The sequence below is a fragment of the Bos javanicus genome, chromosome 2 (assembly GCF_032452875.1).
Source record: "Bos javanicus breed banteng chromosome 2, ARS-OSU_banteng_1.0, whole genome shotgun sequence".
In the NCBI taxonomy this organism is placed as follows: domain Eukaryota; kingdom Metazoa; phylum Chordata; class Mammalia; order Artiodactyla; family Bovidae; genus Bos; species Bos javanicus.
In genome coordinates, this window is record NC_083869.1 from 89946908 (window position 1) to 89971859 (window position 24952).

Genomic DNA, 24952 nt, shown 5'->3' on the forward strand with positions numbered 1-24952 from the left:
GGGGATCCTCTACATTGTTGGGAGAATGAGAAATGATTGATGTAAAGGTACAACGTACAGGTATTGCATTATTATTGGTGTAGTTTTAAAATCTACAAGATGTGAAAACAAAAAGGCAGAAAGCTCTTTTAAAAAATTCAAACAGGAAACAGAGGCAGAGGGTGGGGAGAAGGTGGAGGATGAAGAAAAGCTGGGGAGGTTCAGACTCCCAGAGGAGAGGTCTTCACATCACTGTCCCCTCCCCCCAACACCCCCTTCCCCACTAGGGGTCAGCACTGGACAAGGATGGTTACCTCTGCTTAGGGCTGGGCAGGACCCCACCCCCATTTGGTGCTGAATTTCCTCACAACTCAGCTAGAGATCTGTTTGGACCCAGGAAGAGCTCTCGCCAGATGATCGGGGAGCTTGTCCACGGCTGCAGTGTTAAGATTCAGGCCACAGAACAGAGGAAGCATTTTTCTCCGCAGACCCCTTTCAAGCGAGAATGACATTTTACTGGTCACAGGCAGTCTCAAGTCTGTCTTTAAAAATTAGAGAGCTGATAAACACTAAATGTAGTCATTAAAAATGCTTTCCAATAAAACATGTCCAGCTTCCTGGTTTTTAGTTTGCATGTTGACAAATTGTCTGTGGTCACCTCTGAATGTAGGGAAATTGGGCACGGTTCCTTTAAATAAGAAACATTTTTCTGTTCAAGTGAGTCACCTCGGTTTTCCAGCTTTCAAAATCAAGTTTATTTTCTAGTTCTTTCTGTTCAGGAATTTTCTTTCTCTCTTCCTGAAGACCAGAGTTTGCCCTTCTACTGGAAGGCAATGGTTTCACAGGTTCTCTTTCTTTTATCTCAAGATTTTTTTAAGCCCTGCTGAATTTGGTAGCAAATTCTGAACATAGAGAGGAGAGAACCAGGAAGTGAGTCTTCCAGGGGCAGGCATAAAAGCCTGGTGGAGGCATCGAAAGTAAAAGTAAACTTCTTCCTGGAGGCGTTTCCAACCCCACTTCTTGTCTCCCCCTCCCGCTTGTCTCATTTCCAGGGATTTTTCTCCAGCTTGGTTGTAAGAACCAGCCCCAGCAATCCGACGTGTGAAGTTAGGCAGTGTGGGGTCTTGTCGTTGGGAGTTTGGTGGCTGGGATGTTGCCAGGACTGTGTGGAGCAGGTGAGTGCCTGGTGCCCAGCTGGCTTCTGGATGCCGCCTTTCTCACTCAAGGACTTCCCTGGGGAAGTTACCTGCCAGGGTGCCAGGTTCTGAGTGGGTTCCTATCTGAACCACAGCCCCTGGCTTTGCTACTTTTTAATCTGAGGACTCTCCAGTTCCTCTGCTGCCCAGGGAAGAGTCCTGCCAGGGTGCCAGGTTCTGAGTGGGCTCCTATCTGAACCACAGCCCCTGGCTTTGCTACTTTTTAATCTGAGGACTCTCCAGTTCCTTTGCTGCCTCGAGTATAGGTACACTGTCTGTCTCCTGCTGGTTTACTTTAGATTTCCCACAAGGCTTTATTTACCTTCTAATGTTTATTTTCTTTATCGCTTGTCCTGGGGCAGAGGGTTGAATTGATCACTCAGTCAGGTCCCGATTCCCTATAAGCCTTTCGTCTTGGGGACCCACGGCCCCTCCCTCCACCTCTGCCCTGCTTTACCCATTTTCTTGAATCTCCCCACTCCCAACCTATCTCCTATCCTCCTCGCTGGCTCCCAAAGTGTGTGTATTTGCTAGTCGCTCAGTCATGTCCGACTCTTTGCGACCCTAGACACTGTACCCGCCAGGCTCCTTTGCCTATGGGATTTTCCAGGCAAACATATTGGAATGGGTTGCCACTCCCATCTCCCGGGGATCTTCCCAATCCAGGGATCGAAACTGCGTCTCCTGCATTGGCATGTGGATTCTTTCCCACTGAGCTACCTCCACATCTTATGATATATAGCCTTAATTGCTCTGTATCTTTGTGAAATGTACCATTGTTTTGTGTGTGTACACTACATCTTAAACTGTGTGACCAGAGCAAGAAAGTAATTTCTCTGTACCTCTGCTTCCTCATCATTAGTGGGATTAACACTCCCTCAACAGGTAGCTGTGAGGATTTATTTGACAATAACAGCTTTAGCCACTTAGTGACTGGTGTTGCTCTGTACCCAGTAAGTGTTAGCAATTATTATTACATGTTATGTATTAGTATTCATATTGTATTTTGCTTGTTCTGTTTTTGACTTTTTATTTTATTTTATTTGCAAGTAAGCACTCTGTACTTTAATAGAACTTTAAGTTAAAGTACAGAGTTCTGTTCTTTAAGTGTTTTGCCTGGTCCCACTTTATAACCGCTGCTTATTATTCCATGACGGACGGTTTCTACAACTTATATAAGGACTATAGAAGAACTGGCCCACCAAGAACTTAGCTGGATCCAGCTTGCAAACCTTTGCCATTCTGATAGGTACAAAGTAGGTAGCTCATACCTACTTTGTATTCCCCAGCTTAGTCGTGAGTTTGAGTATCATTTGCACACTTTGGCCATCTGAGTATCTCTGTCAAGGAACTCTATAATCAGATCCACTGTCTTTCGTCAGGGTTTCTTTTCCTTGTTGATTTGCAGGAGACCTTTGTATATTCAAGATATTTCTACTCCTGGGGCACAACCTGGGAACATGGACAAGAAAGATGTGGTCCCTGCCTTTGTGAAGATCACAGCCTAGGACAGGAACCACCCATAAAACAGCAGGACAGATATTGGGTGGATATTCAGGAGGTTGCAAGAAAAGAGCAAGGGGGCACTTCCTGGGCTAGGATTTAGCCACTAATAGGTTTTCCTTCTGTGGCTACCTTCTCACTCGGAGTTCTCAGGGCAGAGTCAAAGGAAGTTAAGGGCACAAAAGGAACACAGCACTCTTACCTAGCCCTGTGCAGGTGGAGGGGTATTTTCAGCTATCGCGTTAATCCACTCGGCTGTGAAATTTGCCCTCTGAAAGCTAATACTCCATTTGGGGAAAGAGAACATGTAGTTTCAAAGAAGAGAGGGTTTTTTTTTTTTTCTTATTCTTTCTCTGCTTTAATCATCAGAAAACAACTGATGAGAGCCAAAGGCAAGGCTAAAGTGAGTTTTGTTGTCTGTTTTATCTCTAGGTCCCAGTCCATGGTGAGGGCCCTGGGATTTTATTTTTCCTTTGGTGAGTTTGGCTGGGCCTTTTGGGAGGAAACACTATGATTCTATAGTTTTCTAGACCTAGACTGCTGAGGGTGAGATCTGGTGGTCTTGGGGTCATGGAGGTGATCTTGTACGCGAATGTAGATGGGGGAAACCATGGGAGTTTCTGTGGGGGTCAGTAGACCCTCTGAACCATACTGAGGGCCCCATAGTTTCCAGAACTCAAGATCACTCAGGAGTGCTCAGTGAGTATTATTGAAGGAAATCACTGAAGTCTTAATAATGAACCCATAAAAATCTGTACATTTCTGAAAAGGAAAAGAAAGGGTTCTTAGCTATCATTCAGTTCAATTTTTTCCTTTGGAATGTGGTACGGAAGCCCCAAAGAGAAAATGACCTGCCCAAAGTCACATAACCAGAGGCAGGTCTCAGATGGCCAGGTCCCCACCAGCACCTACCTCTTATTCCACGGGCTCCTTCTTGGAGATGGAGACGGGGTTGCTGCCTGGAGGCTGGCCTGCCTCACTCAGCCTATGGTGACTCAGGAGTTTTGAAAACAGGAAGTAAGCGAGCTACGCTGTTGGTTCTTCATTTGACTCTAATTCCTGTCTTAGATCTACTGAGAGAAGAGGCCCGTGAAGTGGCTGCTGCTGTGAAGGTTCCAGGATCCGCCTCTGGTAAGATCTGATGGGACTTTGGAGAGGGAAGGCCTTTGATTCTAGAACTCTCTAGGCTACCGAGAATGGGATCTGGCAGCTTCGGGGCCCATAGGGTAATCCTTGTATTTGAGTGTAGATGGAGAAACTTGGAGAGTTAGCCATGCCTCTGAAGGCCATGGTGAGGGTCCAGAGATCCCAGATGTCTGTGTCCCTCCAGCTTCGGTAGATGATGCATTCCTGGGTTTTAGAGGGAGAATACTCCAAGTATATTCATCTTTACAGAGGCCTCACCCTTATGCCAGCCAGACTTATCAAAGAACAGAAACCAAAATTCAAATCTCAACTGACTTTGCTGCTGTAGCTACCCATCTGCCGACCCACAGACCACCAACATAAACACACACACACCTAAACAGACACACACAGAAACACACACACAGGGCTAAGCACTCAATTATTTATTTATTTCTCTTTCCGGGGTGGGGGTGGGGGTATTAAAAGGGTAAGGAACAGTACCAGGCATAATATAATGGCAATAGATTGATAATCAGTATTTGTGGAGTTAAGCGTTCATAGGTGGAATTATGAATTTCATTCCAACATTGGTTTGGAAATGTGAGATTAAGCATTTACAGGTGAAGTTATACATTTGTTCAGTTTGGTAGGTTCTGAATTTGGTTGGAATGTGGATACCTTTCCTGGGCTGTGTGATAGTGCTGGCTGGGGCCCTGCAGTGAACAGAGCTTGTGTGGGCCTCCGGCAGGTTCTGGGGGAATCCCAATTTGGAGTGGGAACCCCAATTCAGAGTGATCCTCCTGGACTGGAGGGAATGGCCATCCTATTACCTAGGGCTTTCAGGTCTGAGACTAACTTTCCAGTACTCTTGAACTTTGAATGAGACACAGATTTTTGTCTCAGAAGAGGAATGCAAATTTTGAGTAAAACTTTCTCCAGCTTTGAGATAGTTTTCCATAAGACTGAGAGAGCTAAGATGCTGCTAGTATGTTGTTAGAAGGATTGTTTGTGATTAGATGAGATTTATTTGCAATTTAATTGTGGTGTAACAGGCAGTGCTAATTTGGGACTCTGGGATGAGGTGCTGAGATTTAAATCCAGGCTCCAGCACATACCAGCTTGGTTGTAAGGTTCTGACCTTCTCTCTGCTTTAGTGGATTTGTTAAGAATTTTTGTTTGTTGTTTCTTTTGGGAGTTTCTTTAAGAATTCCAAAGACTGTATAGTCCATGGGTTCACAAAGAGTTGGACATGACTGAGTGACTTTCACTTCACTTCACTTAGTCTTTTAAAATTTTAAGTAATTCATAATCTTTAAAAATATTTTGATTATGTGTCTTTATTAAATTTCTTCACTGGCTTCCAACTGCAATTAGAATGAAATCTAAATCTTTGCAGGGTCTGTCACTGAGCCTCTTGAGATGCTCAAATCTGGGCCTGATACCTCTCACTAGTTTATTTCTGAACTGATTTTTCATGGTAGTAAAGTGAAGATGATAATAGCAATTTCTAGAGAGGATTGCAGTAAATGAGACAAGAAAAATATTTTTATGTTTATATGGTTATATGTTATAAACATTTATATATCATAATACAAACTTTTGGCTATATAAAAACACTTTGGAGCATACATTATAAAAATAATAGATATAGTTACATATCATATAATACAAGTATATGTATGTGGGCTTATTACTTAGATATTGTATAATTGAAAGTAAAAGAAAACTTCTGAAGGCCTTTCCATTTCCACCCCTCTCCTCTATCTTGCATGCAATATACATCAATATATTCAAATTGATATATTCTACATATGTATATGCATACATTATATATGCATATATGTGAATAAAATTGGGGAAAACCCCACAAATGTGACCCCAAAATTACTTCTAAATTTTTCCAAGTGGTATTTTTCTTTTAAAAGTTCTCTAAGGAACAAGTGTTACTTTTACTATTTTAGGATGAGAAAAATAGAGCAATGAATATTCTTTTTAAAATATTACTCTAATAAAGTTTCTGGCTTATGAGCTCGTGCAATAAACCCAGATCCCATAAAAAAAGAAGTGCCTTTTAGTTCCTCTTCCTATAAAGCCTAATCTAGAGGTGGCCCGTGGTTAATGGTATAAAATCTAGAGCAGGTAATAGTGCTTCCCAGGTACTACGAGCAGAGAGACGGGTGACCTAAACGAAGACAATATTAAACCACAACGTGTTTTGGAAAATCTGGGTCAGGAAAGAAGCCTCGCCAGGACTTTCTCTACTAAGTGAAAGTAGTAGGGATGCGATGTAAAAATCACTTAGAAAGCACTGCCAGGCTATTGCAAAGAAAATGAAATGACCTGGTTATAGAGGATGGGAGCCAATCATGTTATATTCAAACTCATGTCATTCTGGCTTTGGATTGGATTTTTTTATACGTCAGGAAATGCTGTTGAACATGTAACAAAAGCCTTAAAAAGCTTTATATCTTTCATCTCAATAATGCTATTTCTAAGAAATTATTCTAATAAAATAATCAGAGTTGCATTGGAGATTTGCATTGTAAGATCATCCTAAATGTCATCACTGACTCAATGGACATGAGTTTGAGCAAGTTCCAGGAGATGTGAAGGACGGGGAAGCCTGGCATGCTGCAGTCCATGGGGTTGCAAAGAGCCAGACACGACTAAGCAACTGAACAACAACAAAAAATGTCATCAGAGACTGGTTAAATTATTGCCCATTTGTATGATTATATAACTTACAGATTTTCAAATCCATGTTGTAGAAAAAAAAAGACATCAAGTTGTACTTATAATATTATCAGTGGAAAAATACACCTCAGAAATACAGTGTGTTCAGATAGGAGGGAAAATATATAAACAGTACTAAAATATTTGGTAGGAAAGACAGTAAAATATTATTAGGTAGTTATCTTTTTTTTAATTATTTATTTGTTTATTTTTGGTCGCACTGGGTCTTCACTGCTGCCTTGGGCTTTCTCTAGTTGCGGCGAGTGGGGGCTACTCTCTAGTTGCAGTGCACTGGCTTCTCATTGCTATTGCAGGGCACGGGCTCTAGGTACTCGGGCTAGGAGTTGTGGCGCATGGGCTCAGTTGCTCTGAGGCATGTGGAGTCTTCCTGGACCAGGGATGGAACCTGTGTCCTCTGCACTGGCAGGCAGATTCTTATCTACTGTACCACCAGGGAAGTCCTAGCTTTGTTTTTTAAGTTTTTTTTTAAATTGAAGTATAGTTGATTTTCAATATTGTGTTAATTTCTGCTGCAGAGTCAAGTGACTCAGTCACACACACACATGCGCGTGCACACACACACACGTATACATATACATTATTTTTTTCAATATCCTTTTCCATTATGGTTTATCATAGGATACTGAATATAGTTCTCAGTGCTGTACGGCAGGACCTTGTTGTTTATCCATTCCATTTATAGGAGCTTACATCTGTGAACTGCAACCTGCCACTTCATCTCTGCCCCTACGCCCTCTCCCTTGGCAACCACACGTCTGTTTCTGTTTCATAGATAGGTTTCATTTGTCCTATTTTAGATTCCATAGATACGTGGTATCATATCGTATTCATCATTCTCTTTCTGATTTACTTCATTTAGTACGACAATGCCTGATTGCTGCAAATTATATTATTTCGTTATTTTTTATAGCTGAGTGATATTTCATTGTGTATATATATACACCAGATCTTCTTTATTTGTTCATCTGTTGATGGACACTTAGGTGGCTTCCATGTGTTGGCTATTGTGAATAGTGCTGCTATGAACATAGGAGTGAATGTATCCTTTTGGATTAGAGGTTTTGTCTGGATATATGCCCAGGAGTGGGATTGCTAGATTATATGGTAATTTTATTTTTAGTTTTCTGAGGAACTGCCATACTATTTTCCATAGTGGCTGTACCAACTTACATTCAGAGAAGGCAATGGCACCCCACTCCAGTACTCTTGCCTGGAAAATCCCATGGACGGAGGAGCCTGGTGGGCTGCAGTCCATGGGGTCTCTAAGAGTCGACTGAGCGACTTCACTTTCACTTTTCACTTTCATGCATTGGAGAAGGAAATGGCAACCCACTCCAGTGTTCTTGCCTGGAGAACCCCAGGGACAGGGAAGCCTGGTGGGCTGCCATCTATGGGGTCGCACAGAGTCAGACATGACTGAAGTGACTTAGCAGCAGTAGCAGCAGCATTGGCCATTTATATTCTCCTTTGGAGAAATGTCTCTCTGGGTCTTCTGCCCATTTTATAGTTGGGTTTTTTTTGTTGTTGTTGAACTGTATAAACTGTATATTTTGGAAATTAAGCCCTTGTCAGTTACATCATTGGTAAATATTTTCTCCTATTCTGTAGATTTTTCATTTTGTTTTTTTGTTTTTTGTTTTTTTTTGAAGGGAAGGATTTTTATTTGTTTTCTTCACTTCTTTGCTTGATACATATAGGTCTCAGTAAATTAGTGTTAAGTAAATGTATTCATTTTACATGTAACAAAGGCTGTGTGCCTGCTCAGTTGGTTTAGTTATGTCCTACTCTTTGTGACCCCATGAACTGTAGCCTGGCCAGGCTCTTCTGCCCATGGGATTCTCCAGGCAAGTATACTGGAGTGGGTTGCCGTTTCCTTCTCCATCATTTTGTTTTTGGTTTCCTTTGCTGTACAAAAGTTTGTAAGCTTCATTAGGTCCCATTTGTTAATTTTTGGTTTTGTTTCTATTGCCTTGGGAGACTGAAAACATTGGTACAATTTATGTCTGGAATGTTTTGATTAGGGCTTTTAACTTTGGATGATAGAATTATAGGTATTTTTATTCTTTTATCTTTCCTGTATTTTCTAAAATGAATACAAAAAGCATTGTTATCAGAGTCAGAAAATCATATCAGAAAATAATTGTTATACTATCAGAAAACAACTGCAAAGGGGGAAATAAGGAGATTCTGCTTTCATTTGATTCTTTGGTTGATTTTATTCTGTAAAATGATATTTTAGCAATGGTTAGAACTGTTAAAAGATCTAAGGACACTGGACTTAATGGTACTAAACAGAACTGGACCCAGTTCAGATCCTTTCCAGATTCATATACTGGAATAAAAATAGGACTTTAAGTAGAGCTTTTAATTTAAGTTCATGTACATTTAGCATAAGTAATACACGCAAATGGTAAAGATTCACACTGTGCAAAGGGTGCAGAATGTAGAGCAAGTCACTTCCGGTCCACACCCGGGCCTCCCCCACCCCCAGACCTCTAGTTCCTCTCCTCTCAGGCAACCAATGTATTTTCTTCAAAGATCTGTGAATACAAAAACTAGGCACTTTATGAGTTTGGTATGTCACTTTCCAGAATTTCTGTATCTTTTTTTTTTTCTGCTTTTATGTCTATAATCACTGAAAATCTAATTGTGTTGTTTGAGTGTTTCTGAAAAGTAGCTATATGATTCTTGGTTATTATATCTTCACTGACATAACACATCTTGAATATCTATGCATTTTAATTTTAGAAGGTGGAGGACATCTTCTTAAGTGCTGCACAACTTTCAGTGTATGACTATACTGTAGTTGACTTGAGTGAAGTAAGTGAAGCTGCTCAGTTGTGTCTGACTTTTTGCAACCCCATGGACTGTAGCCCACCAGGCTCCTCCGTCCATAGAATTCTCCAGGCAAGAATACTGGAGTGGGTTGCCATTTCCTTCTCCAGGGATCTTCCCGACCCAGGGATCGAACCCAGGTATCCCGCATTGCAGACAGACACTTTAACCTCTGAGCCACCAGTAGATGACTTAACCACTCCTTTATTGGAGGACTTTTGGGATGTTTCTAGTTATTTAAGCTTACATATCATGCTGTCGTGATATGTACAAACCCTGTAGAGCATATGTGCTCCTATAGAGTGTGATTTAAGAAATGAACTCACTAGTCTGTTTCCTGGAATGTCCAGCAGCTTTGTTTGTTGAACTTTGAACTTATGCTTTTAGGTGCTGGCCAAATATTTAAGATATCAAATATTTTTATAATAATTGATTGCTTTTGCAGTGAATGATCTAGGCTCTGCAGTCTTTGTGACTCCAATGTAAAACAAAATGCATCTTCCCAAGAAACTGTCCCTACAGTTCCCTAATCAAGAAAACGCTTTGTCTAAACAGTAATGCCAGCTCTAGACCAAAAGTGTGAAAAAAAGTTTTGCCAAAAAATTTTGCCATGATTCTAATTCTAAAAAAGGAAATAATCAGAGATATGCCCAGGATATATGAAAAAGTCCCTCAATGCAATATTATTTTAACAGTAAAAAACCAGAAAATTGCTTAAAATCAATTTTATTTTCACATGCTGGAATTCAAGAAATATTAAAAATATGCCAAAGAAGAATGTTTATGGTAAGGGTAAATGTTCGTTCTAATTATTGAGTGGGTAAAAAAAAAAAACCCAGGTGTACATATTTGTTTTTTATATAAATGTATCTTTATGTGTATGTGATGTACGATAATGACCACTGTGACGATGTTATAATTTATTGTATTTTCAATTTTTACCCTTCCCCCTCAAAAAAACCCCACTGTTCTATAATCAGCATTGGGAGGTTGGAAAAAGAAAAGCTAAAAAGCTTCAAAATCTTTTGGATTACTTTAAAACAAGTTATTTTTCTGTGGGCCACTTTTAAAAAATACTAAAATTTACCTTAATGTTTCTATTTTAACATCTGATGTACAAAATACACAGGTCCTGATTCACTCTATCACCCCTCAAGTGATAGTTAGGATTCATGGCTTCATCCAAGAATGTCAGTGAATGCAGGGAGCTTAAAAATTCAGGAGCCTTGTTTCAGGGAGGAAAGAGATCCAAACAGGTTAAGATTATTTGATGTCAAGCAAAATGCCCAGAGGCACAGAGTCTGTGGGAACAAGCAAGTGATGGAGCTGAGGTTAAAGGTTTTCTAGTTCAAGGTTCGCAGACAGTAGCCCTGAGGTAAGGCAGCATTTGAGTAAGCCTTCAAGGAAAAGTTCTTCAACTATGAAGAGGTTGAAAATTGCTGCTTCCAGCTGAAGTTTCCAGTGAGGAAGCAGGAAAATTAGGAGGGTAAGAGAAGTGTTCAGGTTACATGAACAAGTGTTCATGTAAGTGTTCATATAACCACCTGCTGTGGGGCCGGTGGTGTCCAGCCCCACAGCCAAGGTGTTTCCTTTCTTTCAGGTGAACACGCCTTTATTCATTAGTTGTTGGTCGTTACTCTGCAAACATTATAGGTGTTACATACTCAAAGTGGGGCTTCCCTGGTTGCTCTGAAGGTAAAGAACCTATCTGCAGTACAGGAGACTTGGGTTCGATCCCTTGTTTGGGAAGATCCCCTGGAGAAGGGAATGGCTACCCACTCCAGTATTCTTGCCTGGAAATCCCATGGACAGAGGAACCTGGAGGGCTACAGTCCATGGAGTGGCAAAGAGACAGATGTGTCTGAGCGACTATCACTTTCACTTTCATACTCACAACACTGCAGGAGAGGTTATTCTTTTGATCTCACCTTACCGAGGAGAATCTCACCCTGAGAGGCTCTGAAGTGCCCAGGCCTGGGCCAGGCCCACCCTGGGTTCTGTTCTAAGTTCTGTCTGACCCCACAGCCCCACTTCCTAGACACTCAGCTGCTGGTGAGATTCCTGGCTTTGACAGTGACCATGTAGCCTGTCTCGAGTAGTCATGTCCCAGTCTCGTTACTATGCTGTGTCTGACATGAACCCTGCTCCAAGGGCTCCATGTGCCTAGAATATAGGCCTATCAGAGCAGGAAAGGTGAAGGAGAAATCCATGGTGACTCAAGGGGCTCAAGGGGGAAAACTCCAGATTTGGGGCTACTCGTGTGAAGCTTGTCTGTGGTTTCCTGAAACACTACCCTCTCCTTTTCTTACCTGCTCAAATGTGTGTGTGTTAGTTGCTCAGTTGTGTCTGACTCTAGGAGACCCCATGGACTGTAGCCTGCGAGGCTCCTCTGTCCATGGAATTCTCCAGGCCAGAATACTGGAGTGGGTAGCTATTCCCTTCTCCAGGGGATCTTCCTGACCCAGGGGTCAAACCCAGGTCTCCTGCATTGCAGGTGGACTCTTTATCATCTGAGCTACCAGGGAAGCCCACTCAAACAAGTAAGTATGTGGAAATAGGGCTTCCCTGGTGTCTCAGTGGTAACAAATCTGTCTGCCAATGCAGGAGACGTGGGTTTGATCACTGGGTCAGAAAGATTCCCTGGAAAAGGAAATGGCAATCCACTTCAGTATTCTTGTCTGGGAAATCCTATGAACAGAGGAGCCTGAAGGGCTACGGTCCATGGGGTCAAAAAAGAGTCAGACACGACTTATCGACTATACAATAGCAATATGTGAAAATATCCCATAATTTGAGTTGAAAGGCTGACCAAGTTCTCCTGGGTTCTGTTTCCAGTCTTGGGTTCTTGACCAGCTGAGAGAGCCAGTCTCGAGGCCCTTGGAGGACAACAGTGTCCTCCCACCACCATTGTTTCTGCCAGATCATATCACTTTTCCCACCTCCCACCCTTCCAATCTGTCCTCCACACTTCATTTTATTTTTTAAGTATAATTTTTATTTTATACTGGAGTCTAGTTGATTTACAATTTTGTGTTAGTTTCAGATGTACAGCAACATGATTCAGTTACACATATATGTATGTCCCCCACACTTTAAATGTTAATACTAAATTGGATGCCATCATTGTTGTGCTTACGACGCTTTCTTAGTTTCCCATTACCTCCAGGACAGAGCCTGACCCCCTTGACCCATGGTCTGCGCCCTTCATAATGGTTCCTGGTCACAGTTCCATCCCTTTGTCTCACCATTCCCTCTTTCAGACTCTTCACGGTTACTTTTTGAGCTCCCCATGCCTGTCTGAACTGACTTGAACATTCTTGCCTCCATCTTTTGCACACATTTTTTCCTTTAAGAATTGTCCTTCACCATCTTTTCCCCAAAGGTGACTTCTCTCCAAGAAGCCCTTCTCCCAGGTTGAGTTAAGGCTCTATATTTCTCCTGTGCTCTGGTTACAACTCTCTGACCACTGATTAGTTTGTAAATCTATTTTCCAAAACAATGTTATGTTCTAAAATGATAACGAGTGGGAACCTATTTGTTTGTGGGGTTTTTTTTTTTTCATTTTGTTTTTCTTCTTCCCTGTATCTTTAGCATAATGTCTGGCATATAGTAGATGTAATAGCATTTGATGATGGAACAAACCAGTAAGTGGTAGTTTTCTTTCTCATCTGAAAATAACATTGTGTTTTAACCTAGGTAACAACTACATTCTCCTAACACTTGTAAAGCATGGCGCTCACCCAATGTCTCTATAATATTGGGGAGCAGCTGGGCAGTGACGACCTGGCTGCCCTCAAGTTCCTAAGCCGGGACCACATCCCATATAGGAAGCAGGAACCCATCAAGGATGCCTTGATGCTATTCCAGAGGCTCCAAGAAAAGAGAATGTTGGAGGAAAACAATCTGTCCTTCTTGAAGGAGCTGCTTTTCCGAGTGAATAGACTGGATCTGCTGCTTAACTACTTGTATACCAGCGAGGAGGAGATGAAGAGGGAGCTTCAGATACCTGGCAGGGCCCAGATCTCTGCCTACAGGTGGGGAGAACCTCCACGGGGTGGACCTGGGAGCTGTGGGTTTGAATGGATACATCTTTATGGGCAGGGCTGACATTGTATGTAGGTTGTCTGTGTGGAGTGACTTTGGAGGCTCTGGTAAGAAGTTTCACCATGGCCAGATTAAGAAATATAGAGACTTAATGTAGAATTCAGAGAAAAAAAATACTAAAACCAATAAAGTAAAACTTTCTTTACATAGTGAAACATTACCAATAGGTACATGTGCTAATTGCTTCAGTCGTGTCTGACTCTTTGTGACTCCATGGACTGTAGTCCTCCAGGCTCCTCTGTCCATGGGGATTCTCCAGGCAAGAATACTGGAGTGGGTTGTCATTTCCTCCTCCAGGGAATCTTCCCAACGCAAGGATCGAACCTGCGTCTCTTACGTCTCCTGTGTTGGCAGGCGGGTCCTTTACCACTGGCACCACCTGGGAACCCACTGAAATTCAAGTAGCCATGCTTCAACCATTCTAACTCTCCTCTCTGTTACATGCCTGTTATCTCGATGCCTCTGCTTTGCTGGTGTTCACACCGTGTACTTAACTTTGGCTATTATTAAATAAAGCATTATAGCTTCCCACTCGAGAACCTGTCCCATCAACTTGTGGATGACTATGAAATTCTCCACAGGGTTTTAGGCTTTTATTACACACTTTAAGGCTTGTGTTACCAAGTTCTTCAGTGAGGTGTGTGCTGTCAGTCATTCTGGATTGGCCAGACTGGACCCCCACAATAATTGTTTTTTTTTTTAATGGTATAAGATAACCATTAAAAAAAATGATTCATTTATTAACTTACTAATGGTTGTGCTGGGTCTTCAGTTCTGCACCTGGGCTTTCTCTAGCTGTGGCGAGTAGGGGTTACTCTTTGTGCAGTGCATTGACTTCTCATGGTGGTAGTTTCTCTTGTTGTGGAACACAGGCTCTAGGCGCGTGGGCTTCAGTTGTTGCAGGACTCCGGCTTGGTTGTTTCACTGCACATGCTTAGTTGCTCCAGAGCAAATGGAATCTTCCCCAACCAGGGATAGAACTCGTGTCCCCTGCATTGGCAGGTGGATTCTTACCCACTGTACCACCAGAGAAGTCTTAAGATAATCACTTGTACTCTATCCCTGGCCATACACTGGAAACACCCACTGTAATAACCAATCATCCTAAAGGTTAAACAGCTTCCACAATCTCACTTCATAAGCCAGTCTGCAACACCCAATGACTGCTTAATCCCCATGACTCCAGATGCTGTCAGAAGAACGGCAGTGGCTTGGGCTGTCTGTCCTGCCAAAGGTTTAACACAGTAGAGAAATTATTTTTCTAATTGTTCTGGAGCCTATGGGCCTGAAATTGAGGCGTTAAGATGACGGGCTCTCTTTTGGAGGCTCTAAGGGAGAACCTAATTCATGCTCCTCTCCTGGCTTCAGGCAGTCGCAGGCAGCCCTTGGTGTCCTGCTTTCAGATGCATCACTCCAATCTTGCCTCTCTCTTTACCTTGTTTTCTCTCCTTTGTGTCTGTGTCTAAAGTTCCCTCTTCTTTTAAAGACACCAGCCATCGGGTTAGGACCATCTTAATCCAGTCTACAGATGGACAAGGTAATGGGGGTATGAGGGGCCCAACATCAAAGGGTGAGGAGCAGGGCAACTGGGTATGTTCGGAGAGGAATGAGGAGATGGTGGTAAGGCATGGCCAGAGATGAAGAGGCAGACTAGGCTCAGTTCACAAAAGCCTGTGTTCCAAGAGGAGGTGTTTGGGCTTCCTATTGAAGGGAGTGGCTGGGAGAACATTGACTAGTTTTAATTGAAGAATTAGGGTTAAACTGATCTGTGTTTTGAAAAGAATAATATCCAAAATCAAGCTTTTTTTTTGTTCTTTCTTTGCAACAAGATCTTGATCTTATAGTGAAGGACAAGGGGAAAACACAATTGACTCAACTGATATTAACTGAAAGTTAAAATTGGGGAACTTTTAAAATTTTTAATTAAATTAAAAATATTTATTTAGTTATTTTGGCTGTGCTGGGTCTTCATTGCTGCATGCAGGCTTTCTCTAGTTGCAGAGAGCAGAGGCTACTCTTCATTATGGTATGCTCAATCTGGGGCTTGTGGGCTTCAGTAGTTGCAACTCTTGGGCCCTACAGCATGGGCTCAGTAATTGTGGCACATGGACTTAGTTACCCTGGAGCATGGGGGATCTTCCTGGACCAGAAACTGAACCTGTGTCCCCTGCATGAGCAAGTGGATTCTTAACCACTAAACCACCAGCGAAGTCCCTGGGGAATTTAAATTCCATTAAGAGTGGGATAGTTGAGCATGAGCCATGAGTCTTCAGTGTCACAACACCAGCCCCTTTCCAAGAACTCAACTCATAAATCATGTCATTAGCTGGTTTTATTTTAAAGGGAGGCCAGAGGATCAAGTCCACGCGATTCCATATATCAGATGGGAAATAACTTAAGAAAGTTAAAGTGTTTCTGTTTCCCCCTATAGGATTCTGCTTTTCCAGATTTCAGAAGATGTGAACAAAGTAGAATTGAAGGACTTTAAGTTTTTTTTGAGCCAGGAGATTGCCAAATGTAAGCTGGATGATGACATGGTAAGACCTGGTGTCTCACCCGAGGTGTAGCCCTGAGGGTGAGTCAGCTGGTGGGGATTACTGAGACTAAAGAGAGCTCTTGTCAGTAAAAGCAACCTGAATTCTCACTTTTTAACCAAGGGAGAAGAATGCCGTCTGAAATGAGTGCTGTAGATATGATGCCTTTGTATAATATAAGGTGCTGCTCACATTAATTATCAGGGACAAGACAGAGTGAGGAACAAAGGGAGAAGGCTGGTTGTGGGAGCCTAGGTCAGTGTGGGGGCCTGTAGAGCCAGGAGAGCCTGGTGGGCCTGAGACCATTTCCCCACTTCTGCAGTCTCTGAAAAACCTGGGACCTGGAACTCTGTGTGTGTGTGTGTGTGTGTGTGTGTGTGTATGGTATGGTGTGTCTATACATATATGTGTCTGTACTGTGATGTAATGCTGTATGTGTGTGTGTGTGTGTGTGTGGTATGGTGTGTCTATACGTATGTGTGTCTGTGGTGTGATGTAATGCTGTATGTGTGTGTTTGTCTGTGTGTGTGTGTTGCAGTGCCCTGGTCACTGCACTGTTGTTAAGGACCCTCAGCCTGAAGGTGAGTGGGTGCCAGAGGCAATGTAGGGTGTGAGGCAGTTCCCAGGGCTGTTGCCATGGGGACTGGGCAGCTGCATCTCAGCCATGTACCTGGGCTGCTTCACTGTCTTCACATAAAAGTGTCCATAGATGGTTGGGCCTAGAGACTGGGTGACATCTGAGGTGACTTCTTCTCTGTGCTATTTCTGTCTTTTGGGGCCAGAAAACATGAATTCCCTCCCTGATAGTTTATTGATTGGCTTTATAAGACCAGGATGTCCTCTTAAGAGGATCAGCTTGGGAAGCTAGGTGGGTGTCTAATTTGGAGAAAGTGGAAATAAAAAAATAATAATCTAAAAGTCAGTAAAACTCCATCCTGTTTTCTAACTTGACTTCTCATCCCTCTAGACTTTGCTTGATATTTTCGTGGAGATGGAGAAGAGGACCATCCTAGGGGAAGAGAACTTGGACACCCTGAAAAGAATCTGTGAGCAGGTCAACAAGAGCTTGCTGAAGAAAATCTATGATTATGAAGAATTAAGAAAAGGTATAAATAACCTGAGAGCTGTGAATCAGCAAAATGTAGTCTTAAATTGACAGATGCTTCTATGTCATAACTGTTTCTAATCAAATATGTGTATGTTTCTTTTAAAATTCAGAGAGAAGAATGAGCCTTGAAAGAGATCCATATGCATTTTCAAATGGTAATACTTGCAGATATGTTTTCAAGGTCTATTTAGTTAATTTACTTCCCAGGTGGCTCTAGTGGTAAATAAGCCGCCTGCCAATGGAGGAGATGCAAGAGATGCGGGTTCAATGTCTGGGTCAGGAAGATCCCATGGAGAAGGAAATGGCAACCCACTCCAGTATTCTTACCTGGAAAATCCCATGGACCGAGGAGCCTGGCAGGCTACAGTCCATGGCCTCTCAGAGTCGGACAATGACTAAACTACAAGCCTCATTGTCTCCTCTCTACAACCTTTACCACATCTGCATCTTAATGGACCTGCTTTCCTAATAGCAGCGATTACTAGTCACCTCTGCACTTTGGAAGATGTAAAAGGAGTTGTCAAAAGGCAGAGACCCTGTAGCCTCAGGCTGGCAAGTTTGAAATAACAGGCAGAATGAGTCAGCAGTAAGATTCTCCCTTATTCTGTGGACTGCAAGTATATTATGTTCAAGGCAGTCAGTGAATTTACATTTTAAAAGGGACCTTATGTTGTCCTGGGTGCCACCTCTTTACTAACCAATATCGTCCCTGTCACATTTCATTCCAGATATGTCACAATCGCTTCCAGAGGAGGGCTACTCTAAGATGCCGGCCATGTCAGACTCTCCAGAACAGGACAGTGAGTTGCAGGTACCAGGAAATTCCCATTCTTTCCCCTTTTGTGCTGCAGATTCTAGTTATTGTGTTCCTGAGCTTTTTTTTTTTTTCCCCCAAATAAACTTATAAGGGACAGAAACATAGTGAAAAGTGTTGAGAACTATAGAAAAATTCCACAAAAGCACAAGTTTAAAATGTGACTTTGGAATTTGGTAAAGGCGATCTCTTTGGTTTCCCGTGTGTTAAATGTCTATTTTAAAACCAAAGATGTTGGAAGAGTTGGAGGACAGAGGAGTAGGGAGCCTCTAACCTGATCCCTTTAGCAGCTGCCTCAGCCTAAATGGGAGGGGGCTTTTGGGGGGAGAGTCAAACAGGACTGGAAGAAGCAAAGTCTTCGTTTAGCTTGGCATTTCAAAACTGTTTCTCCTTTGTAATTAGGCGTAAGCAGCAAATGTTCACGATCTAGTCATCTCTATGTTCTCCTCCCATTGAGCAGGCCCAAGAATTGCCTTTCCTGGTATCATTTCTGTTTCTGTAGCCTTCAACACTTGACCACCTTCTTAGTCATCAGCCCATTCACTCTTCCCAGGGAAGCAGAGGAATTGCTATAAGCCAAAAGTCTATTGAAAAAAACTTGAAATTAAGCTTAGGAGAGACCACTCACTAGTGGACTCCAGAGCAAATTACCAGACCTCTCTTGGTACGGGCATCAAGGATTAGCCAAAGTCACGTGGCACTTTATAATCAGTAAAGCATTTTGCTGACATCATCCCCACCCATCAGCTAATGACACCAAGGGCAAGAGAGATTTAATAACTTGTTCCAGGTTTGAGGGTATTGAGCCAGGAATTTAGCCCCCTAGTCTGGGGCCCTTTCATCTACCTTGAGGAATTGCACGGATTTCCCAATAAATGCTAAATATCTCAGCACTAAAACAGCCCTGGGGAAATCAGGAGGTCACAGGGTCACTGTCAAGTACTAGAACCTGGATAGTGTAACCCATAGCATAACCCGTCTGTCTCCTCCAGTCACTGTGGTCCTCAGAGCCAAGTTAAGCCATCAGCTTTAAAAATCCTGGGACCATGCTGTGTTGTGTGATGGATAGGTCCTCAGCTGTTAGCCCAAAGCATGGATGAGATGATCAGAGAGCCAAGGGAATCACAAGGTCACAAAGGGGCAACCTAAAGACGGTACTACAATAGTCCTTAGTCCAGCAACTCCTGACTGAGCTCTCTCAAATGAATAATAAATCCTAGTCCCTGACACAGATGTTCTGTGCCTTGAGCAGAGATGAGAATAAGTAATACTAATACAATATGACGACAACAGTATTAATATAAGTACAAATGCTCAGGAGACCCAAATATTGGGACACTGACTTTACACACTAAACTGTGGGGAAGAAGTCTGGGGATCCTTTGTCAGGGGAATGAATGGAAACTAGTTGCTTAGGGGAGCAGTGCCAGGTTGGGGTGGGGCCATGGAAAATGCATTTGCATCCCAGTTGGGCTTGGGTGATGCCTAACCAAAGCTGACCCAGAGAGTCAGCTCCTGGGTTGGATTTTTGTTTTCCAGACATCTGACACAGTTTACCGAATGACAAGCAAACCTCGGGGATACTGTTTGATCTTTAACAATTATGATTTTAGCATAGCACGGAAGCAGGTGCCTGAACTTCACGACCTTAAGGATAGGACTGGAACAGACTTTGATGCAGGTACAGTAGAACAGAAAAGAAATATTTCTAATACCTATGTTTTTGTTGAAAAGGGAGAACAAAAGCTGTATCAACAGGGCCACATGTTTCAAAAAGGTGGATCTAACCATATTTCCCTGTGGACACAAAGAACATTCTTATATATTTGCTAGTTTTCTGCTTTTGTTTTTTTTTAATTAATTTTTAAAATCAAATAAATATATTTATAAAGATAAAATATTAAATCTTACTAAAAGGCTACAAGCAACAATAAATTTTGTTTTTATTTATTTTTGGCTACACTAGGTCTTCGTTGCTGCATGCAGGCTTCTCTAGTTGCAGCTACTGGGCTTCTTGCTGTGGTGGGTTCTCCTGTTGTGGCTTGAGGACTCTAGAGTGCAGGCTTAGCAGTTGCGGTTCATGAGCTTAGTTGTCCAGTGGCATGTGGGATTCTAGTTCCTGGACCAGGGAACAAACTTGGGTCCCCTGCATTGGCAGGTGGATTCTTATCCACTGGACCACCAGGGAAGTCCCTAAACTTCATTTTTAATTCAACTAAATGCATAGAGCTTCTGGAGAGTGTATTAGGTGTTGAGTGAAAACATTGCTTTTGTATAAACCATTTACAGAAGTTGGGCTCTGAGTGCAGCAGAAATTGAGTTCTTAACATAAATAGCATTTTCAAATGTTAAACTAACCAGAAATTCTTTGGCTCAGTCTTTTCTGGCTAAGATTGAGATCTTATAGGTTGAATGAAAAATAATTTGCATCATGTAAATGTAGATATGACGACAACTAAAACCAATAAAAGAAATAATCCAACCCAATCCATAGTGATATTAAGAATTTCAACTTGATAAAAGAATTTTTGAAAATGATGTTTATGAGTCATAACATCAGGTAATGACTTATTTCTTTTAAATAGAGTAGCGCTTAGAAAATTAAGATAGGTTGATTTTATTTTATTTTTTAGATAGGTTGATTTTAATCATCAGGAATCTGTGAATGTTTTCTGTTAACATTTGTTTTTTCAAGCAAGTCTATTCTAAGGTTTTTAAATAGCCATAGAGCTTAAGTTCACTGGCTACATCATTTATCATCATATATCTTGGTTTATTTTAATAAGAAAGGAAGCATATTAAAGAATATTATATTTACATAGTACTGGTAATATATAGATTTCTGCTGCTTCAACTAAATGTTATAAATGTTTAAGAACACCAAGTGCTCATCATCCACAATAGGAACTCAATACAAAAGTCTAAAATTTATAAATAAATAAGTAGAAATGTACCCAAATTCATTACAAAATGGAGGCTTATACCGCCTCCCCCAAATAGTTAAAAGTTGAAAGTGGTTGCCTTCACAGAAGTGGCTGGACAGAATATAACTGGGTAGTAGGAAAGAGTAGAGAAGGGGTAACTTATAAGTCTTTTAGTTCTACTTGACTTTTTAAACATTCATATCTTGTATTTTGATAAACAGCTCTGAGAAGATACAGGATAAAATAAGTATGGATTTTGTATTAAAAAATTGTTTTGCTTTCTTTCTGGTTATGTAAGTAGTACAGTTAGTTTTTAGACTGGTTCGGTAGTAAGCCTTAAAAATAGCTTACCCATCTTGTAGACTAGTTGAGAAAAGACAATAGCAGTCTCCCCTTTCTCATTTGCCTGAGAACTGGGAAATGTTTGCAGCTAGTGGCAGTAAATATTAGAAGCCTGTGGAATCCAGCCACTAACATAGTGGGTCTTGTTCTTAAATTCTGGTTCAAATTCTTATCTGATCAATGTTCTCTCTAGTTCTAGGTTGTGGTCTAGGAGTTACTGCCGTATACTATTGACTTTCCTTTCGTTTTCAATAAGTGTATTTATTTTTGGCTGCATTGGGTCTTCATTTCTGTGTGTGGACTTTCTCTAGTTGCAGTGAGTGGGGGCTACTCTCTGTGTGGTGTGGAGGCGTCTCATCGTGGTGGCTTCTCTTCTTGCAGAGCGTGGGCACTAGAGTATGCAGGCTTCAGTTTGTTGGTATGCCCTGGGCTTAGTTGCTCCAAGGAATGTGGAACCTTCCTGGACCAGGATCTAACCCATACCCTCTGCAGTGGCAGGCAGATTCTTAACCACTGGACCACCTAGGAGGTCCAATATGACTTTTCTTATTTCACTTTTCAGACGCTTTGGATAAGACCTTTCGTGAACTTCATTTTGAGATAGTGCACTACAAAGACCTAACAGCAAAGGGAATCTGTGAGGTTCTAGAATCCTACCAGAAGAAGGACCACAAAAACAAAGACTGCTTCATCTGCTGCATCCTCACCCACGGAAACAAGGGCATCATCTATGGCTCCGATGGGCAAGAAGCCTCCATCTATGAGCTGACCTCTTACTTCACTGGCTTAAAGTGCCCTTCCCTTATTGGCAAACCCAAAATCTTTTTTATTCAGGCTTGCCAAGGGGACAAGTACCAGAAAGGTGTAGCCGTTGAGACCGACTCAGAACAGATGGAAGCCTATTTAGAGGTGGACTCATCACCTCAGAAGAGATATATCCCAGATGAGGCTGACTTTCTGCTGGGGATGGCCACTGTGAAAAACTATGTTTCCTACCGAAACATCTGGAATGGGGCCTGGTATATCCAATCACTTTGCCAGAATCTGAGAGAAAGATGTCCTAGGTAATTTTTGCTTATTCAATCCTACATTCATCTCCAAATATCTAATTGTGGATCACATAGCTGATTCTCAGGTCAGTTGCAGAGTGAAAGAGACAGCAAGTGTTAAGATCTTTAGTTCACAGATGGAAAAACCTGAGATGCTTACAGAGGATTTTCTTTTATTTAGCACTTCAAAGGACAATCAGTATATCATAGAGCTGGAGAGATGGCAAAATCATATAGTACAGCTCTGTTTTTAGGCAGAAACATGACTGAACCCACTCAACAAGTTTGGAATTTCAATGTTTAACATTCTCTTACTGTGTCAAAAGTGAAAGTGTTAGTCTCTCAGTTGTGTCTGACTCTTTATGACCCCATAGACTGTAGCCCACCAGGCTCCTTTGTCCATGCAATTTCCCAGGCAAGAATACTGGTGTGGGTTGCCATTTCCTCCTCCAGGGTATCTCCCCAACTCGGGAGTGAACCCAGGTCTCCTGCATTGCAGGTGGATTTTTTTTTTTTTTAAACCATCTGAGCCACCAGGGAAGCCTTCTATAATATCTTACCAACCTCAAACCCTCTTGTGGGAGTTAAGAGCCAAAGAGTAGAAACCTTTTATATTCCCAATAATTTGACTTCTTTGAAGCTCACAAAATATGGGGAAGTATCTTTTCCTCATTTATTATCTTATGTTTCCATTAATTAAATGATAGTATGGCTTAGTTCACCTAATGTACATACAACCAGCAAATAAATAGCAAGAACTCCTCTCCAAGTTGCTTCTAGTTTTGTGTCTCATTATGTTTTAAGTGTGTGAAGAGCAAGAATTGTCCATGGCAGAGAAAGGACTGAGAGGGAACCATAACATCCAGGCTACATTTTCATTTTGTAACTTAATGAATGAACCTGCAAGGTTCCAGGGGGCTAGCTACAGAATTGAATGAACAGGTTGCCCAACTAAACTTATAAGAGGTGCTGGTGAGAAAGGGGTGGAGTTGCTGCAGGAGACATTCTATTTCCACTTGCTTCAAGTTTGATGGGGCCATCAGTGAATCCACAGAAGAAATGCCAATTTGAGGCAGAGAATGTTGAGGGGCCTTGAGGAGATTAGTGGGTAAGTGACATCATACTTGGAGTTGAGTGAAGTACAAATAGGTCAGGAGGGAAAGAAACCAAATCCAGTGTTGACACTGAGGTTTCTGATGGTCATAAGATCCCTAATAAACCAAGGGTAAGTTATGAAGCTCTGAGAACTTCTTTACCTAGAAAGCTGGGGTAGGCCTTGGTTTAACACCATATGAATTCAAATGCCCGATGTTTTGAGGGAAATAATTATCACTAACCACAGTAGATGATAGTGATTTCCTCCCATAGATGGTCACAAGGTTCTGTTACATTTTTCAGGGGTGAAGACATTCTGACCATCCTAACCAAGGTGAACTTCGAAGTAAGCAAACTGGATGACAAGCAACGTATGGCCAAACAGATGCCACAACCTACTTTCACACTGCGAAAAAAACTCTTCTTTCCCCTTAATTGATATTGTTTAGTTGTGTAACTAGACAATAGTTATGCAACTGAACAATAGTTAAAATGCTGCTACTTTATTCTCTTTCTTCTTCTTTTTATTTTCAAATAGCTGGGAAAGCATGGGAGTCAGGACAATATAATTTTAATGCAAATTCAAGCCTAAATCTCTGGCTTTGTAGCCAATAACAGTCATAGCTGTGGGCTTGATTTAAATTGTGTTTTTAATTTGATGAAAAGGTTTAAAAATGAACTAAAATGGATACAAAAAGCACAGTAAGTTTAAAAGAAATATCAAAGATCATGGAGGGAGATTTTTGTGATCTGACCTAGCTAAAAAATCCTGACTATTGAGGTTCAGGGTATAAAGTTCCCATATCCAGCCTGATTGCTGCTGGTGTGTATGATAAGCTGTCCTGGAAACATGTGACCCTCCTCTCCTTAGCCATGAGCAGACCCTGATTTTCAGTGTTGAAAACCACCACTCTTTAGACTTCAGTTTCAAAAGCTTAGAGATTATTTTCCTTTTTAAAAAAAAATTATTCATAAATTCAGCATTCAACCTACTTTTAAGAGAAATGATGTTAATATTAACTTCTTTTGTACTTCCAGTAGGTCTTTTCCCAAGCTATCCTTTATACTAATTTGCAAGATTTTTTTTAAATAAAAAATTTTTAAAAATTCATATATTAAAGATTTTTAAAATACCAAATGATTTTGTTTTTTTAAGAATCTTTCCAAACTCCCTTTTCAGCTTTTATATACATGCTTCTGCAGTGCTGAACATGATTTGCTTTTTTGCTAACAATGCAGTATGCCTTTTATACATTTGCTCTTTCTTTATATGTTCAATTCACTTAAAATCTTTAGTAATTAATAGTAATGTAATAAATATTTTTAACAGAACAAAATATAATTTTATCATACTATTCCTTGGAGATTGTTTTCATTTTTTTTTGCCAGTGGAACCTAGTCTTACAGGTAGAAAATGTTTGGGTAATAAATATGTTTTCCTTGAGCCTTCCAATATTTGTTCACATAGTTGTATTTCTTAAACATTTCTTGTCTAAAAAAACCCCACTTCTTCTCCATATTTAAAAATTGGAAGCTGTCACATAAAAACCAGAATACTTTCTTTTGATGATCAGAGTATCTGACCAC

At 41.3% G+C, this 24952-nt stretch overlaps 2 protein-coding genes across 3 annotated transcripts in view; one reads left to right on the forward strand and one right to left on the reverse strand.

The window, feature by feature from the left end:
- The first annotated feature begins 737 nt into the window (after positions 1-737).
- On the forward strand, positions 738-24720 carry CASP8 (caspase 8). Of its 2 annotated transcripts, XM_061381580.1 has the most exons (12): positions 738-909; positions 1032-1154; positions 3111-3154; positions 3747-3809; positions 13092-13429; positions 15931-16036; positions 17001-17139; positions 17252-17296; positions 17870-17952; positions 19495-19636; positions 21784-22285; positions 23669-24720. In XM_061381580.1, the coding sequence occupies exons 5-12, from the start codon at positions 13125-13127 to the stop codon at positions 23802-23804; spliced, it is 1458 nt and encodes a 485-aa protein (XP_061237564.1). In that variant the 5' UTR covers positions 738-909; positions 1032-1154; positions 3111-3154; positions 3747-3809; positions 13092-13124; the 3' UTR covers positions 23805-24720. The 2 variants fall into 2 exon arrangements, with proteins under 2 accessions (XP_061237564.1, XP_061237554.1); XM_061381570.1 differs by lacking the exon at positions 3111-3154 and having other exon boundaries at positions 738-1154.
- Positions 10613-24952, reverse strand: part of FLACC1 (flagellum associated containing coiled-coil domains 1) — a 53095-nt gene continuing 38755 nt past the window's right edge. Inside the window, exon 15 of the mRNA XM_061381600.1 lies at positions 10613-10696. Within this exon, the coding sequence (XP_061237584.1) occupies positions 10669-10696 (28 nt within the window). The 3' untranslated portion in view covers positions 10613-10668. The remainder of the gene's footprint in view (positions 10697-24952) is intronic.